This window comes from Elgaria multicarinata, chromosome 1 (genome assembly GCF_023053635.1).
Source record: "Elgaria multicarinata webbii isolate HBS135686 ecotype San Diego chromosome 1, rElgMul1.1.pri, whole genome shotgun sequence".
Taxonomy (NCBI): domain Eukaryota; kingdom Metazoa; phylum Chordata; class Lepidosauria; order Squamata; family Anguidae; genus Elgaria; species Elgaria multicarinata.
In genome coordinates, this window is record NC_086171.1 from 168,501,017 (window position 1) to 168,521,206 (window position 20,190).

General features: G+C 42.5%; 1 protein-coding gene across 5 annotated transcripts in view; it reads left to right on the plus strand.

Annotated features, from left to right (window-relative positions):
• The window catches only part of SRGAP2 (SLIT-ROBO Rho GTPase activating protein 2), a 205,287-nt gene that overhangs the window by 121,320 nt on the left and 63,777 nt on the right, over positions 1–20,190 (plus strand). For all 5 annotated transcript variants that reach the window (XM_063142633.1, XM_063142642.1, XM_063142648.1 and 2 more), the window contains exons 6-7: positions 10,105–10,320; positions 11,411–11,539. In XM_063142633.1, coding sequence (XP_062998703.1) covers positions 10,105–10,320; positions 11,411–11,539 — 345 coding nt within the window. The remainder of the gene's footprint in view (positions 1–10,104; positions 10,321–11,410; positions 11,540–20,190) is intronic.

Here is a 20,190-nt window from a genome sequence, read left to right on the forward strand (position 1 = left end):
ACTTCCTTTGGCAGGGGCTCACGGAGAAGGGCCCCTGTAGATGATCTTAAGGTCTGGGTAGGTACATATGGGAGGAGGCGTTCCTTCAGATAACCTGGCCCCAAACTTATATACAAGGAGGATGTGCTTTTGTGTCTACACTACAACAAAGTATCGTATTTTCTTGAGAAAGGCTGGGCCACTGAATTTGAAAGGGGTTTCGGCAGAGCCAGATTTTCTAACCTGACATCTGCTAAAGTGACTTCAAGATGGGCTCAGTGTTGATGGCAAGTCTAATTAAAATTTGGCAGGTCCTGAGCCTTTCCCAATGCTCATCAGCAGCTGGAGATTTGCTCGCAGAGAAGGCACATCAAGGAATGAAAGCCTGCAACACGCATCAGTGTGAGCTCTGTCTCTTCATTTTCTCAGCAATGTGGTTACTAGGTCAAGTAGCATCAATCGTATTATCAAGGATTCATTCCTCTGCCCATCAACTAGTGCCACTCATGCTGCCCGTCTTTCTGTAACTTCTGTTGGTTACTTAGGCATCCCTCTCCTCTCTTGGGTGGTTTAAGTGATCTTATGGCTGAGCCAAGGATGGAGCTAAATGGGTGTTTACAAAGATAGAGCACCTTTCAGTTCTGTCTTTCAGTTCTCACATTATGTCCTCCTGCTCAGCAGAAGTGCTAGTATGAGCACCAAGGAAGGCAACGTGTTCAAAAAAGTTCCCATGGAGCGCTGGGACACTTCCCTTTGCACAGCTGAATGGGCTATGTTTAGTGTTGATTTAATTTGTCTGCTCAGCAACTCTGACCAAATTGCTTCTAATTTAGAAACGGAGCCCTGCAAATGTTTTCTTTGGAGGCTATAGCACAAAATGCCAGGCTACTAGTGGGTTTTGCCTGGTCAACAAGGACTGTTGCACTGCCAGAGTCTTTTCTCCACATCCTCTGTGAAGAGATGCTTTGAGAATGCTCTCGGGACCAAAGCATATTTATCCTGGCATGGAGCGGAGGTTATTAATCACTACCGTCTAGGTACAGACTGATGTTGCTGAACAGATATGAATCAGCAAGTTGCACAGGGATAGAGGTTATGACTTATTATAGCCAAATGCTTGGAACTGGCTTTTGAAATTGCAGCATCTTGTAGAGCCTTTAATGCTTGGTGTGGTGCAGTGGAATTTTTAGTACTTAACTAAATTCCAGCTGCAGATGTTTAGCGTTTTGAACACCAGGCTGGTGTGGCGACATAGCAGCAGTGCTCTGCAGGAGACTGGAGGGTGGGTCCTGCTTTGTGGTTTTTATCTTGCTTCCTGGAAAAAGGGAATAGTTAGCCTTACTAAATCCACAAGCATGTTCCTGTAGGAAAGAGAGTTTACGCTGGTTTGTAAACAGCACCATTGGGTCATTGTAATTATTAAGCATCAGTGGGGTGGTTGTGAAGAGTTTAGGAGGACTGATTGTTTTCAAATGTGGATAGTGGCTGCTAAATTTCTTAAGTATCTGCTAAATATATTTTGCATTATTTTGAGTATGAGTGACTGGGACTTGTGAACTTTTTAGTTAGAGCTACATTGAGAATTGAAAATAGCCCTAACTTGGGTGATATATATTACCTGACCTTAGGTCTCTTGCAGGAATATCTCCTGGCTGTGTCCTTTTATTCTCCCTCCCCATCTATTATATGTGGGCGAAGGCATCCATCACAGTGAAATAGTGGCTGTCTTTTCAGTCACATTGAAACCTGCTGAATTGCATTTGATCGTATATTGAGCGCTAATAAGCCATCTTAATTTAGACAGGGTAATAATTTGGGGGTCCTAGTTATAAAATGTACATAGGGTCTTCTTAAAACAGGGGTGGGCAATTTCTCTGGGTTGAGGATGTCCATTGCCTCCCCTGCTGCCGGAATGGTCACTGCTGCATTTGCTGCAGCAACATTTGCTGCGTGCTTTGTTTATCAGTAGCACATAGGAGCCACGTGAGAATGCGTGCCTTGTTTACAAGCAGAATTGCACTCCTGGGAGGCTTCTGGGAGCACGATTCTGCTTCCCAAAAGAGCATGTGCTCCCCATGCACGTTGTTTTCTTCCAAGATCATAGTGTGCATTTTTTCTGTGGCCGTCACAGAAAATTCAGTGGCAGAGGCAGGGGGTATGTGTGCAAAAATGACCACAAGGGCACATGCGTCCCACACACCTCATCTAGCCCACTCCTGTCTTAAAACATTACCTGAAGAGGCAATGGATTTTTACTTACAAGAATTATGTACATACAGTCAGGATTTATTCTTTTCTGACACAAGAGTTTTCTGTACATATGGGATGGGGATGTGTGGTCCTTATGTTGTACTGCAGGCACCAACACTGTGCTGTTTTGGCACCTCCTGAAAACATTTTTATTTCACGAAGCCTTCCTTGATTGACCAGACATGGTTTTATTGGTATTCTGGTTTTTTAAATGTTTTATTTTTAAAATCTTTCTCTCTTTTATTTCTCATCAGTCTGATACATAAATGTTATAAATAAATAAATCTGGAGGGCCACCCATTGCCTATTCCTGATGTATTCCATTGGAATTCACTTTTAAAATATCTTCACATTTCAGAGCAATTAGTAACACGAGGACCAGAGGTCTTAAGTTCCAAAGGAGAGACTATTGTGCTAATGTCGTGTGTGCACTTCTCTTGCTCATGGTCAACTTCTCAATACCGGCTTCCGACAAATAGTAGAAGAAAATATAATAAAACATTGTGGGCATGCTTTTTTTATAGAACAACAAACCAAAGAGGGGCATTATTATTATTATTATTATTATTATTATTATTATTATTTATTTATTTATATAGCACCTTCTATGTACATGGTGCTGTACAGCGTAAAACAGTAAATAGCAAGACACTGCCGCATAGGCTTACATTCTATTAAAATCATAGTAGAGCGATAAGGAGGGGAAGAGAATGCAAACAGGCACTGGGTAGGGTAAACAGGCGCAGGGTAGGGTAAAACTAACAGTATAACAGTATAAAGTCCAAACAGCATCAAGTTGTGAAAGCTTTAGGAAAAAGAAAAGTTTTTAGCTGAGCTTTAAAAGCTGCGATTGAGTTTGTAGTTCTCAAGTGTTCTGGAAGAGCGTTCCAGGCATAAGGGGCAGCAGAAGAAAATGGGCGAAGCCGAGCAAGGGAGGTAGAGACCCTTGGGCAGGCGAGAAGCATGGCATCAGAGGAGCGAAGAGCACGAGTGGGGCAATAGTGTGAGATGAGAGAGGAGAGATAGGAAGGATCTAGACAGTGAAAAGCTTTGTAGGTCAACAGGAGAAGTTTATATTGGATTCTGGAGTGAATTGGAAGCCAATGAAGAGATTTCAGAAGTGGAGTAACATGGTCAGAGCGGCGAACCAAGAAGATGATCTTAGCGGCAGAGTGGTGAACAGAAACCAACGGACTGATGTGAGAAGAAGGAAGGCCAGAGAGAAGAAGGTTGCAGTAGTCCAACTGAGAAATAACCAGTGCATGAACAAGCATTTTGGCAGAAGAGACAGACAAAAATGATCGAATCCTGGCAATATTATACAGGAAAAAACGACAGGATTTAGCTACTGCCCCAATATGAGGAATAAAGGAGAGTGAGGAATCAAATATAAAGCCAAGACTACGAGCTTCCTTGACCGGAGTAAGCGTAATATCATTGACAGTAAGAGAGATGAGGAGAAGGTTTAGGAGGAAAAACAAGCAGTTCAGTCTTTGCCATATTAAGTTTCAAACGACGATGAAGCAGCCAAGCTGAGATATCTGAAAGACATGCCGAGATATGATCGTGAACATCAGGAGAAAGTTCCGGAGATGAGAGATATAATTGTGTATCATCGGCATACAGATGATATTGGAGGCCATGAGATTGAATAAGCTTACCCAAGGGCAACATGTATAAAGAAAACAGCAACGGGCCAAGCACCGAGCCTTGCGGAACCCCTACTGAAAGGGGAAAGGAGGAAGACGAGCTGCCATTAGCCAACACGCTGAAAGAGCGACCCGCTAGATAGGAGGCAAACCAGTTATAGACAGAGCCACAAAGTCCAAGGTCATGAAGGGAATCTAAGAGAAGATCATGATCAACCGTGTCAAAGGCTGCAGTTAGATCAAGGAGAATAAGAACGGAATAAAGGCCTTTAGACTTGGCAGTTAGGAGATCATTGGTGATCTTAGTAAGGGCTGTTTCAGTGGAATGCAAAGGACGGAATCCAGATTGAAAAGGATCCAGAGCAGAATTACTAGAAAGAAAGTCAAGACAACGAGAGTAGACCACACGCTCCAGGATCTTTGAAACAAAAGGCAACAAAGAGACAGGTCGGTAGTTAGACAGAGATATCCTATCAAGAGTAGGTTTCTTGAGAATGGGAGAGACTGTAGCATGTTTAAAAGCAGAAGGAAATGAACCAGAGGACAGAGAAAAATTAATAATATGAAGCAAGGAAGGGAGGATAGCGGGAATAAGATTTATAAAGACGCGAGAAGGAATCGGATCACGAGAACAAGTGGAAGGCTTCGAAGAGCGCAGTACTGTAGACAGTTCATCAGCTGAGACTGAAGGAAACGCAGTTGAACAGAAATAAAACAAAACAATGCTAAAGAGCACACAACTATATGAAACACGTTATAGTACAAGTCAGATTGTTTTATACAAATGAGATAGGTTGTTTTGTACAAGTCAGATTACAGGCATCCGGTTTTTGTCCTGTTTCGTCATATGTTTTGACTTCGTCAGAAAAACCGTTCCGTTATCTGTAAAGACATATACAAGATACAAATTGAATACCATTCAGTGTTACATCATTATTGTCAGAAAGCGTCAAAAGATTCAAAAATATTTTAGTATGTGTGAAAAACTCACCGCCATGAATGAGCATAGGAGTTTGCAAACTTTAAATAGTCCTGTTTTTTTAATTATTATTTTAAGTCCTCATGCTGGATTTATGCCTTTTACCTGTATTCTTTGCATCATTTTACAGTTCCTTGCATTTGGTTGTTTTTTCTAGGTTGAAACTTGTCTTAGTTATAATTGCTCTGTCATCCTAACCAGTATTAATATGGATTAAAAATACCCAGTTTCACAAATAATTAATGTTGCACAGGTTTTCTAGAATCTGAAAATCATGCCAGTGACAGCTTGTGTAAACTGGAATATCACATTGCACGTGACTGTGTCTGTCTTGTTGTAACATGATTTTGTTCAGGCAGTGCCCAATAATAATTCAGCCAAGGTTGTTTATTTGCTACCATTTTAAAACCATTACATTTGTTCACAAACTACTATTCCCATTGTTGAGCCTTCAGATAGATTGGAAATATTCCATAAAGTCAAGCATGGATTAAACAATTGTTGACCTTAATTCCATTCTTTAAAATCTGCGATATAATCGCTTCATAGTACAAGGAGATGAGAGAGGCTTTACTGCCTTTACCCTGTGAACATCTAACAGCAAAGAGATAGCAAAGAGCTGTTGCTAACAACAAATTGATGAGATGCCAGTGTACCTTTTAGAAGTTAAGGAAAGGCTCTATGAGCTGGGCCTGGACCAGTCCAAAATAGGGTTGTACCCATCTTCTGAATCTGTAGTATTCAACCTTTCCAGGTCAGAAACTTAGCTTTAACCACAACTTTGATTATGGGAGCAGCTTACCTTTCTCTCTGTCTCTCTCCCATTTTGACTTTCTGCTGCTTCCCTCCTCCTTCAACCCAGCCACATCACTTCATGCAGTCCAGCTGTTTTTGCATCAGCTGTTGATGTATATGCATGTGCTGACAGGCAGCCACTTTAGTTTTTTTTTAATCCTCCTGGTGCATGCCTTTTCCCTTTGTAATACAGCTTCTTTTGTGGTGATCAATAGCAAGGAAAAGGAAAGGAAAGGAACCTCTCGTGCAAGCACTGAGTCATTACTGACTCTTGGAGGGACGCCAGCTTTCGCGGACGTTTTCTTGGCAGGCCTTATAGCGGGGTGGTTTGTCATTGCCTTCCCCGGTCGTTATTTCCTTTCCCCCAGCTAGCTGGGTACTCATTTTACCGACCTCGGGAGGATGGAAGGCTGAGTCGACCCGAGCCGGCTGCCTGAAACCAGCTTCCACTGGGATCGAACTCAGGCCGTGGGGAGAGTTTCAGCTGCAGCTCATCTTAGCAGTTTGTGACGGGACTCATCCATTTGAAGATTGATGCCCCTTTATCTTGCTATTGTTCTCTCTTTTTTTTAAAAAAAAGCAGTTTTATTTATTTATTTATTTATTACATTTCTATACCGCCCAATAGCTGGAGCTCTCTGGGCGGTTCACAAAAATTAAAAACATTCAAAGTATAAAACAACAGTATAAAATCATACTATAAAATACAATATAAAAGCTCAACCAGATAAAAACAACAGCAATGCAAAATTACAAATTTAAAACACCAAGTTAAAATTTATTTATAGACTGTTAAAATGCTGGGAGAATAAAAAGGTCTTCACCTGGTGTCTAAAAGCATATTATGTAGGTGCCAAGCGAACCTCCTTAGGGAGCTCATTCCACAGCCGGGGTGCCACAGCAGAGAAGGCCCTCCTCCTGGTAGCCACCTGCCTCACTTCCTTTGGCAGGGGCTCGCGGAGCAGTTGCTGCTGGTCTCTCCCCCTGCCCCCCGAAATTCTGACCTTTTAAAATTGTTATTGGAAATCTAAACACCAACCTATGAAAGAGCAATGTGCCCTGGTTGCATGGAAAGCTTTAGTCAGCTGTTGGTGTTTTGGAGAAGGGCAAACGATCTCAAAAGGGGGTTAATCAGTTTGAGGGGGGCATGGTTGGGAGGGGAGACACACACGTGATACATCCGTGGACAAAAGAATGGAACCAATAAAGTGGAATTTTGAATTGTTTTGGATAATCGGCAGAGAGACAGGGGTGTGTGTGTGATTTGTGTTTAATTTTAAACTCTGTGCTGAATGATCCTCTGTTACTGATAGGAAGAATGTTGTTGTTGTTGATGTTACTATTATTCTTATTATTGCCAACATCACCATCTAATTCAGGACTGTTTTCTATTGGGAACTCTTGTCTTAAATATACGCTGCAGTTATGACACTTGTATGCTAGCGTAGTCCACTTAATCCAGGGGTGTGCAGCCTTTTTGTGCTGATGGCCGCCTGTGATGCTGCCTTGGGGATTGGTTCTGTACGCACAAGCACATCTGAGTGTGTGTGTGTGTGTGCACAGACGCACACAAACACGCACATCCTCACCCGCGATCCTGATACAGATTGCTCTTTCTCTGCTGCAAGCAGCAGCAGTAGGAACAGAGCAATCTTCATGAGGATCTCTGCAGGAAGTAGAGCACAGGCAGGGGCGAAATTCAGCAGTAGTGTGTGCATGCAGATTGTGCGCTCCTGACCTAACCCCTGTTAGTTTACATCCTATGCAAACCCCTCTGAAATGAAGTTCTGCAGTTACAGTGTGTGGGTTACGTATTAAACCTTTTCACTGCCCTTTATAATTGAAACTCCATCTGACAAAAGTTGGCTCTGGTCCACAAAAGCTTATATCACAATATTAGTCTTTCCGGTGCCACAGGCTTCGTTGGGAGGGACAGGGGTGGTTCTCTGTTTCGTGACACTTCCTTGTAAACACAAGCCTAATCCCAAGATTCAGCAATCAGGCTGTTGTCACCACCACTATCTATGTGCTCAAGGCCCCATATACAGCAAGAGCAGTGATGCATCACCTACTTGATGGATTTAGGAGGCGTTTCCAATATAACACTGCATTTATCTATAGCTCAGCAGCAAATAATTAAAAACAAACACATGGAGTTATCGAAAAGATGATGGTGCAGCTGTGTCTGCAGACCTGAGAGTTGCCAGTGTGATAAAATAGAGCATGATTCTAATCCTTCCTGCGCTCAGTTTTACAACAATAAGGGGCACTTTGGGGGGCGGAACCCAGCAAGTGCTGGATTGCATCCCCGGCAATTGTCTTCTGCCTTGCAGTTTCTCTTGCACAAGTGCTGGGTCCGGCCAATTCCATTGCATGAGCGGGATCCAGCACTTGCACGACAGAGATTTAGCACTTCCCAGAGGAAGCTCTGAAATGAGCGGAAATTCTCGTTTCTCAATTCGGACACGTCAGCAGAGCTCCGTTCTGTAAGTTCTCCCAAACTGCCCTTCCAGAGATGAGTGTTTTCATTCATTTCCGGTTTCTCTGGAAGCACTAGATCTTCATTCCGCAAGTGGTGGGCACCACGTGAGGACAGGAATTGGCAGGACATAAGAGAATCAGCAGTGGCATAAATGCCTCTTTGAATTCTGCTCTTGGAGTCCTTCAGCACGTTCCTCTTTCTAGGGTTGTTCCAGGTTGTGTTGAAAGTGGAGAAGAAAGTGTTGACCTTAGCACACTCCTCTGACAGGATCCATTTGTGGTGTTTGTAGTAGCTATGTTTCTCTTCTGGGTCCTCATGTAACAAAAACAATCCTTGACCACGATCCCTGACCTGGCAGACAGTTAGGAGTCAACTGTGGTACGACATCCTCAACTGTCTGAAGCCATTTAAAACTGAGAACTTATTGTTCTCGGTTGCCCTGTGCCAGGTCTCCTTCCATCAAGAGGTGGAGGTGCGGGAAGAGAATACTCCTCTATTATTCTAAATGCCTCCTTTTAATGAATTCATACATGATAGCTTCAATTTGGGACGTAAATTATTCAGACACACTCACTTTAATACTGACTGGGCTTGCATTTTTAACTGCAACTTCTTTCTGTAACCAAGAGGTGTGGGTTAATCACTATGGGAGGAGAGAGAGAGAGAGAGCATATATCCCACTTAACAAAAATTATAGTCAAGTTCAAACTGAGGTGAAACAAGACTCGGTGGCATTGTGCCTGAAAACTGAAAGGACTGGAGGCAGGGGTTTGGCTTGTGTCAGAATTTCAAAGTTGGAACAGAGATCTGCTCTCTGCTGAGTGTGTTTACAAGCCAGTTAGTATTGAATATCTTAAGGTACTTCTTGGGGGCCCATGACAATAATATTTGAGAACTTCGCAAGCTTCTTTTTTAAAACAAAAACTAAACTCTTTTAAATGTTGATTATAAGTTATCTTGAGCACAATCTGTGGAAATCTCAAAAAAGGATTTTCAATCAATAAACCTTAATGTATATATCATTGGTGTAGACGTTGCCTTCTCCCTTTCAAGGACAGAAATTATATTCAACACAAGGGAAAAGTTAATGTAAGGAGGGGCTAACAAGTGTATTTGGATATGAGCGGCAGAGGTCCAAAGTTGAATGATACTCTGGTCAGAGATTCTCAGCTTGTCATACTTGGGCCTTTCTGTAGTTGGAAAAGCCAGCAAATATAAATAAGAAGAGAAAGCAAAGCAGATAGGTCAACTGCTGTAGCTCATTTGGCTTCAACATGAGGCCAAGCAGTTTGGGGAGGAGGAAGCATTTGGTGTGGCTCCAGAACACTGAAGCACCTGCATTAGAGGGGAATCTCTGTGGAAGGGACTCTTAAGGCTTTCTTTAAAAAACAAAAATACTGCCACTTGTACTGCCCAGTTCAGATGGATTTAGCACTCTGTCAGAGCATCAAGGAAGATCAAGGATAAAGGAAGAATCTGTCCATCCCCTGTCAACTATTCACTCTTCAGCATCAACAACAAGCAGCAGCAGTGCACATCTTGTTGTATTGTGGGCAAAATGAATAATACTTAAATAATGTTTTCTCCCTTTTCCAAATAGACACTTTTTATCTACCAAGTTCCACTATGAATTGCGTTCTTAGATTCCAGCTGGAAATTGAAATATATGTACGTCTCTTGCTTCTTGTTCCGCCTTGCTATTTTCCTTTGGCCTTTTATAACTTTGACCTAATAGGCAAGTTTTGAAACCTGCCTAAATGCTGATTCTTTGAAGTCTGTGCAGCTCCACAAATCAGGTGAAATAGTATGTTATTGTTTATGAAATAGGGGAGCGATTTCTATAGTCGCAATTAAAATGTAAGAGTGCTGGTCATCTAGCTTGTATGTTCGCAAATGTGAGTAAAATTCTGTCCTTTACATCTGGGCAAGTAAAGAAGTAGCGCTTGACTGCTGCTGATGGTCTTTTGCAGGTGATGAAGACCTACCACATGTATAATGCTGACAGCATCAGTGCACAGAGCAAGCTGAAAGAGGCCGAGAAACAGGAAGAAAAACAGATTGGCAAGTCTGTGAAGCAAGAGGATAAGCAAACCCCACGCTCCCCTGATTCAGCCTCCAGTGTCAAGTTTGAAGAAAAACATGTCCGACGGAGCTCGGTCAAGAAGATTGAGAAAATGAAAGAGAAGGTGCGTGAGCAGCTGGGGTGGGATTAACTGCTGGGTGATTGCAAAGCTCTCTTCCTCCAGAGCAGCTGCTGAGTTTTTCTCCGTGGATCTAACAACACAATGCAGTATCTATGGGGGGTATTAAGCAGTGGGGAAATGGCATAAATACTGATCTAAGTGGCTGAGGATCTGGATTTGGGACCTACCTTTTGGGACCTACCTAAAGCTGGAATTTCACTTACTTTTTCTTACACTGGTAAATCAGTGGAGGAGCGGCTTTGTGCTGAATCTCTGACTCTAGTGGTGCAAAGTTGCTATGCATTAGCTGGGAATTTGATATTTTATGTTCAGATCTTCTCAACCTGTTTAGGTTAAAGAAAACCATGGGTTCACGAACATATGCGTATAGCTCTAGGTTGTCTTTTGAGTTGTGTCCAATGTTAGTCCTGCTTAGAGTTCACCCTTTGAAATGAGTGGGACTTCAGTTAGACTAACTTTGGATGCAACCCTTTAGTAGGTTACCTTTGTGGTAAATGGCCTTTAGTCTGTTCAGTGAAACGTGGTGTGTTTGAATTAGGAAGGTTTTTTTTTCAATTGGGGAAGACCAGTTGACATCATTCCAGGGAATCTGGCGGTTTTGCGCTGTGCCTTCTGCTCTGAAATTTAGCTAGATGGGCATTTTTGCCTATCTAGCTGAGTTATTGGAGAGGAGGCTGGGGATGTGGTGTAAGCTGTTCCCTCCGTGCCCACCGCCATGGCCCCTTTCCCATCTCTCCTAGCTTGCATTTGCAAGCTCAAAGAGGCAACCAGCGCTGTTTCCTCTGCGCTGACAGGGAGGGGGAGAAGGAACGTCTGGAGAGCTCAGACTCCTGGATCCAGTCTCAGATCCAGGAATCCGAAAAGTCCTATTGCCCCCACCCACCCCAATGCTGTCTAGGGGTCGTAGGATTGCTCTCTAAATTTATTAAATATCTCATATTGCTCAGGTTGAAGGGTGAGGAATGTTGTAAGTAGTAGAATAATTACCCTGACTGTGCTGTGTGTGTTTTTCCACAAGACCCATTTCTTTCTTCCTTCCTTTTTTGATAAACCCATTTTGTTTTGTTTTCAGCGCCAAGCAAAATATACAGAAAATAAACTGAAAGCTATTAAGGCAAGAAATGAATATCTGCTGGCTCTGGAGGCCACCAATGCATCTGTGTTCAAGTATTATATCCATGACCTATCTGATCTCATTGATGTAAGTGTAACGTTTTTTTGGGTGTCTGTATTGAATTTGCTGCTGCAAACCCCATTATGTCTTTCTCCTCCATTAATCCCTTTTATTTATTTATTTACTTCAAAACTCTAAAAAAGTAATTATAATGATAGAATTCCATGTAGATTCAGGTTTCTCTTCTATCTGTGTTCAGTGTGTGTTTCTGGCAATAATATGAGGACTACAGTTGTGTATGACCTCTGAACTGATTCAGCAGGGGTCCAAACATATGGGCTGGTCTTCCTAACCAACCCAAAAGTTGTAGTTCCCAGGACACTATATGTCTACATCTCTGCACCCTGTGCATGCGTTGGGGCCAATCCTGTGCACACTTACCTGAGAATAAGTCCCATTGTACTCATTGGGACTTTCTTCAGGGACACGTGCATAGGATTGGACTTTTGGTCTATGTCCTCTTGTACCTCTCTGCACAATAAGGGACAGTCCTCCTCCTCCAGCTGTTAGGTTTGTTTTGGTGCTGGGCAGCCGAACCATTCGAAGTGCCCTTTGCAACCAAGGGCCAAAAATGTTATCTCTGGCTTTTTCCTCCAGAGCCAGGGGAAAAGGCTTGGCTTTTTTTTGGCGTGAAGTGACAGAGATGCTCTGAATGCTTTGAGTACCAAAATGATAAGTTTCGGCTTTCCTCTTTAGCCTGGAACTGGAGTTGGGGCCTGCGGGAATCTTTCCTGTAGTTGCACTGGACTGCCCACATCTCAGGGACAACTGCAGGGGATGGTTCCTGCCCCCTTCCCAACTCCAGCCTTGAGTGAGCGGCGGGGCTTCTCATCGCCCTTGCCAAATGGCAGTAGAACTCTGGCCATGGCAACGGGGGTGAGCAGCATTGTGGACTTCAGTGACTACGAAGGCGCTATCAGGACAAATCGAAGCATTTTATACGGTCGAATAATCAAATAATTATGTTTTGGAGTGCTGAAAAGATCTACGTTTTAGAGCTCAGTTAACTACAACATTGTCCTCTGTTATGCAGACACCCTACTTCATCCAACAGGACTGATGCATTGACTGTATTGAGCGGCTTCCTCAGGCACAGTCAGGGATTGCCACTGGACACTGCTGTTCTCTGTTTTTTGGTGGCAGCTGTAATAGCGTCCTGCAATCAAGGTTAAAAATAGTCATTGGGGAGCCCCGAGGGTAATTGGGAGAGGGGAAAGTGGGTCCTCTCAACAAGCAAATTCATTCCTCTTCTTTGCTTGCTCGGCACTGTTTGTTATTCAGCCAGTCATAAAATCAAACAGGTCACGCTCACGTCTGTACAGTTCAAGCATTTATTGGAAGCCTTTACTGTTCGTTTTGCTCTAAGCTGCAAGCCTATTAATACTCGAAAACTTGTTTTGTCTTGGAGGTGGCTTGGCTGTTATAGTAGAAAATGATGCTGCATTGATAACTTGTTTTTTCTGCTTCTCTTTTGCTTTTATGTGTTAGCTTAGCATCAAACGATTTTAAAAGTGTTGCAAATATCATTTAAACCAGGGGCGGGGGGGAGAACCTGGTCTATATTTTGCCTTAAACATCCATAAGATTTAAACAACCTCATTTATTTGAATCATCCCAAACAGTTGGATGATCAGGTGAATAATAATTAATGGTGAATTTTCTTAAAATTACATGGGGATTCATTAGACCCACACAGTAATTATCTGGGTAAATAAAGGTAGGTCTACATGTTATGCGAGAGCATGCAATATAATTCCTGGGACTCTTAAAAATTGCCAGTTTCCTTGTTTACTGCTGTCCTATGAAAAACTCCTTGTCTATAGAAAGCTAGCATTAGAGATAGGCAAATTAGTCTATTTCCAGATCATGTGAGTTTCGCATGTATTCAATCATAAGTCAATTCTATCTAATTCCTGCATCAGTCTTTGTTTTTATTTAAAACACAACACACACATGCACATTTATTTTTTTACGTAATTTCCCTTAAAATACACATTGTTGTACACAACTTTCCCTAGTACACACATTTTTTGTACTCTTGTGTTTGAGCTGAGAACTGCATCACAAAATTCAGAGAAGTATGTGATCCAAGGAGTTGTCTTCCAATCCATATATTAGTAGGAGAAGTGCCAATCTTTGGTCTGCATTAAAAATGCAGACCAAAGTCTCCCCTATCTCTAGCAAGCATGCCGTGGAGTGGACTAGCCTTCTCCCAGACATGCTACTACTCTTCTATGAGCAAGCAGGCTTTAAAATGCGAGCATCCTCAAAAATACGATTCTCCCATTTGCCTTCTGAAGTAGTACAGTCCCATGAAGGCAATGCCATTGCTTTTCTGAACATGTAGACTGACATTACCATTTGGATTATGAAGAATCTGCTTTGAGGTTGTATATGGTGCTGGTATGGTGATTGCTATTCTTATCTATTTAACATTTTTATGGTGTCAACAACATAGTCGGCACTGTACAAAATACAGAAGTGATCTGTATCTGTAGGGATGAGAGCAGGGGTAGGCAACCTGGTGCCCTCCATATGTTTTGGACTATACTCCCATCAGCCCCAGCCAGCATGGCCAGTAGTCATGTGTGATGGGAAGTAGCCCTGAGCATCTGGAGGGCACCAAGTTGCCTACCCCTGGTTTAGATTCCATATTAAACAAATGTATGAAGGATGAGGGAGCATTCAACTTGACTAGCAACATGGGAAGGGTGGGCTGGATAGCCCAGAACCTAGACTAACATCACTTAAGCATCAGGAGGAATAAGGTGAGTCAGGAGGAATAAGGTGAGACTTGGGGTATTCAAGCAACTCGATTAGGCAACTGCATGTGGAGGAAGGACTTGAATGTAGAGAGAGAAGGGGCTTTATTAATAAATAGGAGGGTATTTCTAGCCATTTATTTATTTATTTATTTATTTATTTATTTACATTTATATACCGCCCCACAGCCGAAGCTCTCTGGGCGGTTTACAACATTTAAAAATAGTAAACATTAAAAGTATACAATTTAAACACACACACACACACACATATAAAAACAGTATAAAAACAACAGTATCCATTTAAAAACAACAATTGTGGGGTCCATTAAAAACAAACTTAACGTTGTTAAATGCTGTTAAAATGCTGTTAAAAATGCCTGGGAGAAGAGAAAAGTCTTGACCTGGCGCCGAAAAGATAACAATGTTGGCGCCAGGCGAGCCTCATCGGGGAGATCATTCCACAGTCGGGGGGCCACCACTGAAAAGGCCCTGAGCATCTGGAGGGCACCAAGTTGCCTACCCCACAGAAGGCACAGAGATGGGAGTGGGAATAGAGCCAAGTAACCAACAGTAGATACATTTGGTGCAGAAGGGAGTGAGCCATTTATATCTCTTCCCATATCTCCCTTTTATCAGACGGTTTAAAAATAAGGACTAGGATAAGAAGAAGCCAAAAATAAGGTCTAGGATAAGAAGAAGCCAAAAATAAGGACTAGGATAAGACAAAGGAGAAAGGTGATATAGTCATAGTAAAATCCTAGCTATCTCTGCCAATGTTTATTCTTCTTTTTCACTTTCTGTGCCATTTGGCTGTAATATGCTTCCATGAGGCACATGTGAGGAATCTTGTTAGAGACAATTTAGATTTCCTTAATAAATCCTTAACTCTTCTTCAAACACAGAAAGGTAATCTGAAGGAGTTGAGATAAGTACCATGATTTATTCAGATTACAGAAAAACTCTTCTGCCCTTGAGTCCTAAGGCTGCTTTGCTGGCACAGTTGTCTTGCTGTGTACAGACGCCCAGCCAAAAGCTTTAGTTTTTAAGCAGTGCATCACTTGTTCCTGTCCCTGAGTTGCTAAGAGTGCCAGCTCATAGGAGTAGATTTCATCCTTCTAGGTTTCTAGATAGTCACAATCTTAAAGGGTTCACTGTGCTTGCCTGTAACTTTGCACTTTTAGGCTTCAATCCTACATATGCTTACTCTCTAGTAAAACCCATTGGACTCTAAGGGACTGCCTTTGGAAAAAAAGGAATGTGCTTAGGATTGTGCATAGGATTGTGCCTTTTGGAACATAAGAAGAGTGATGCTGGGTCCAAGGGTCCATCTAGTCCAGCACTCTGATCAAACAGTGGCCAACCAGCTGTTGACGAGGGACCAACAGAGCAGGACATGGTGTAACAGCACCGACCCACCCATGTCCCAAGCAACTGGTGTATTGGCACCTTTTCATAAGCAAGATTAATTCTGACATAATGTTTGATCATCCCATGATTGCTAAATGTGACTAGTAGCTGAGGGAGTTGTGAGATTTCGTTGAAGTGAATCAAGCCAGGGCTAGAATGCCAATCATAGGAATATAGATGGATCATTAGCCCATCTGGCTCAGTATTACCTACACTGACTGGCAGGCGCCCTCTAAGGTTTCAGACAGATTTTCCCCCCCAGTTCTACCGGCAATTGAACCTGGGAACTTCTGGGTGCAAAGTATGCTGTACTACGAAGCTAGATCCCTTCTTTTCAGATCCCGCTTTAAACCTGTTGAAAGAGTAGGTATAGAGATCAGAGCTAATGTTTTGAAAAAGTAAATCCTAACATCAAGGGTGTTGTGCCAGTATTCAAGCAGTGTTTGAAATGTGCAGAAAAACCAAAAGTTGACTCGCTTGACCTAACTGTTCCATGCTGTTACTCTTGCTGCAGAAGCCCTCCAGTCAGAATTAAAAAGGCATAAATTGCAACAGCCCACCCACACCAATGAAAAACGCTGAGAGTTTTTTAGCACTGCGTATTGCATTCATTGTTAATAGGAACAACTGGAGGTATTAATGCAATCATTCAATTGAAACATCCCCTGATGGTTTTGAATTTGCTGAAGCTCTTTGGACTGATGCTAATCCCTTATGTTAAATAAATATTGCAGTAATGGAAAAATGGGGTTTGACTAGCTGGGTAAAGCGTATGTGTGTTCAGGGGAGGGGTAGTAGTGGATCAGCTGTAGAGCTCAGGTGCCAAATGGCTAATAAGGTTGGCCTTACAAACCTTTATCAACATAGGTGAAGGAAACTGCTAGAATGGATACTGAGGTACATAATCTTGGTTCCTCTGTTTAGACAAGCCCACAATGGGAAAAAGGACTTCTGAATGGTATACTCCAGTCTATTTTTAAGCAATGCATGTAACCTTACGATTAAAGAGATTTCTATAGCAAGATCATAGAATCATAAAATAGAGTTGGAAGGGACCTAGAAGGCCATTGAATCAGAGTTGGAAGGGACCTAGAAGGACATTCGATTCACTAAGTGCAGGAATGGTTGCCCACCTGCCTCTTAAATGCCTCTAATGTGGGAGAGCCCATGACCTCCCTGGGTAATTGGTCCCATTGTCACTGCTCTAACAGTCGGGAAGTTTTTCCTGATGTCCAGCTGGAATCTGGCTTCCTGTAACTTGAGCGCATTATGAATATCTGAAGGGAAAAGAAGCCTATATCCCCAGTGTTGGGAGTAAATCAGTAATCCAATTTTGAAATATGCGCAGCAGTGGCTTTTTAACCTGGGTCCAGGGAGTACCAGTGACCTGTGGTGCAATTTTAGAGTTTTTTAAACACAGGTCTCACCACCATTTCCAGTAGGTATGATTGAATCGCTGCCTATATACCCACTCAGCCAGTATCCTGCCCACTGCCCTGGGTCTCTTTCTTAAGAGCAAAGGATCAAGCACATACATGGCAGGTTTCACTTCTCTAAGGGTCCTATCCTTGGGCTGTACAAATTGAAAAATACACATTGTAACCGGAGAAGCACAGACCAAAGCTACGTCGACTGGAACCATATCAGCTATTGCATCCATGTCGGCATTTTAATTTGCAAAATGTAACACAATATTCATCAGCACAGGCTATAGAGTAATCTAAATTTTCTTCTAATTAGTTAGACTATAATAGGTAGGCCTTTGATTATCTGAAAACTCTCTATTGGATAAAGCTGTGCAGATGCAAACATGGGGGTGAAACAACGACGTTTTCAGGAGGTGCTGGAAGGAATACAAAGTTGGTGCCTGCCTGACCTCCAGAGGCAGAGAATTCCATAGGATGGGGGCCACCACATTGGAGGCTCTTCCCCCGGTGGACTCCAATCGGATGATAGGTCTATGTGGAACCCCCAGGAGCAGGCCCTCAGATGTCCTCAGTGACCAGACAGGTTGGTAGGGGAGAAGGCGCTCTCTCTGATATCCTGGTTCCAAGTTGTTTAGGGCTGCTGAATGAGTGAGTTCAGGCACCTATTGGTACAGACCCTTGGTTGTAATTTTTAGCATTTTTAAACATATTCTTTATAGGGGGGAATAAGGAAAAGAGGGGGGAATCACCTGCAAAGAACATGCAAACCAGAAGAGACTGACAGTGCTTAACAACCACTTATTGATTATAAAATTCACATGCCAGTTCTTCCTACTACTTATTTATTTTAGCTATTCATAATGTCTTGAATTGCTGCATAATGTGTTGTTCGCACAACATGACAGCCCACTATAACTTAATTTACCTCCAGGGGGGTTGCATTGTGCCAGGCACCTATGGGTGCCATTTTTTCATGGTGCCCAGCTTGCCATGGCTTGTCATATTGAGCGAACCCAGACGGAGGGTAAGATAACCCATGGCTTGTCTTAGGTTTATTTGAAGGTTGTCGAAACCACAACCCCCTGCTGCCTGATATGACAAGCCATGGCAAGCCAGGCGCCATGTTAAAATGACAGCCGTGGGCACCTGGCATGATGTGACAGCCCCCACAGGTAAATTAAGCCATAGCGGGCTGTTGTGACAGTCAAACAGGCTTACAATGTCTCCTTTGAAAGTATAGCGTCCAGCTAAGGAGAATTCATTTGCACTGAATTTTGCAACGCAGAGTATTTTCTTGCCCTGTATGCTTCCAGGTTTGTGTTTAAAGTTGCCGAGCTGGTGAAGGGTTAATCAGCTGTCATGCTGAGAAGTGAATTTGGATGAGCTATCATTAAATTCTTATAAAAAATTGATTTCCTTAGAGAACGTTTCCATCAAACATTTATATAACCCAGAAAAAGGCCGGTGAGGCTGACACACTTATAAATGTGATATTTTGAACATTTAAAAAAATGTTAGGGATGGGGAAGGAGTGCTGAATATTTTTTTCTGCCAACACTTACTATAAAGATGGAAAATATTGCTGTCTTAATTTAATCCTCCTGATTTCTTATGGAGGTGGCTGATAAAATATTAATGACCATTTCACTCTCTTAATTCCATGAATGGAGGCAAACACACTCGCACACCAACACGTTCTCTCTCTCTCTCTCTCTTGCTCCTTCCTCCGTCTGCCTTTATGAAGATGAATTCAAGTACTTGGAACATATTTTGTCAAATATGTCAACTGCATCCAAGAGGGATCCATCCATAAGGCTGGGACCTCAGTAGAATAAACCGCGTGCTAACACAGATGGATATTAGTTTTCCTTAAGTTTCGGTTGATCTGCCTCATAATTGGGTGGTAATTCTCATTGATGCTGGTTTCCCTCCAACAGCACTGCACAGAACGTGGAATTTTAATGTAGCGGTGGCGACAAAGCTGCAAATGCTTGAATGGCTGTTTACCAGTGGAAATACCCTCTGCATGTGCAAATTTTCAATCAAGCAGCTTTTGTTTTTTTGTGCTGGTCTCTGTGATTCTTGATTGAATTTAATGTTCTTTCATTGTCTGTTTCCAATGAAGCCAGCAACTGCTGCTGCTTTACAAGGACTCCACACCTGCCACAGCCTTTTGGCACAGTACCCAGGCGTGTTGCAGCAGGCAATGGCATGCCTCTCCTTAAAAGCAAGGGAAGTGGCTGGATATATGCTGCTTTCCATCTCTTTCCTTTTCCTCTTCCTTTCTCTCTCCCCCCGCCACCACCGCCCCGGCTTTTCTGCCATCTATCTATCTGTCTATCTATCTATCATGCCCCGAAATGATTTTGCAGAAGGAGGAGATTCCATCGATGTCAGTTTATGGAATGGGGCATCCATCAAACAGATGGACTCTTCTTCCTTTTGGATTGCTTCCTAGCTTATTTAATTTTCACTCTCATTTTTTGGGAGTGAGAAGCAATCTTTTATTTTGGTCTGCAACTGAAAAAAGCTGGGGCTATTTCTGATGTAATAATGACAGGAGCTACTTTCCCATAAGTAATAAGGTTTGGCTTGGATAGCAGATTAGCTTTCACTTACAATATGCTAAGCTCAGAAAGTTCAGCAAATGTGTGACTGTGATATTTCTACATGAATATTTTTTCACTTTGTTTTCTCCAATCAGCAAAGTGATCTCCCCAAATATTTTATTATTTATTTATTCAATTTAGGATGTACAATGACCCCCAAGGCGGTGTACAAAAAAACCCAAAAGTACATAAGTAAAACAATAAAACAAGCCACTAAATAAGCAGTTTAAACCAAGAGAAGACAAATAAGTCTCCAAATACCACGGAAGTCTATTAAAGTCATTGGGAAACAGGGTGGACTCCATCTGGCACCTACATTAGAGCTTATTGAGAGCCAGTGTGGTGTAGTGGCTAGAGTGACAAGTTGGGAGATCCGAGTTCTAGTCCCCACTCAGCCATGGAAACCCACTGGGTGACTCTGGGCCAGTCACAGACTCTCAGCCCAACCTACCTCTCAGGGTTGTTGTTGT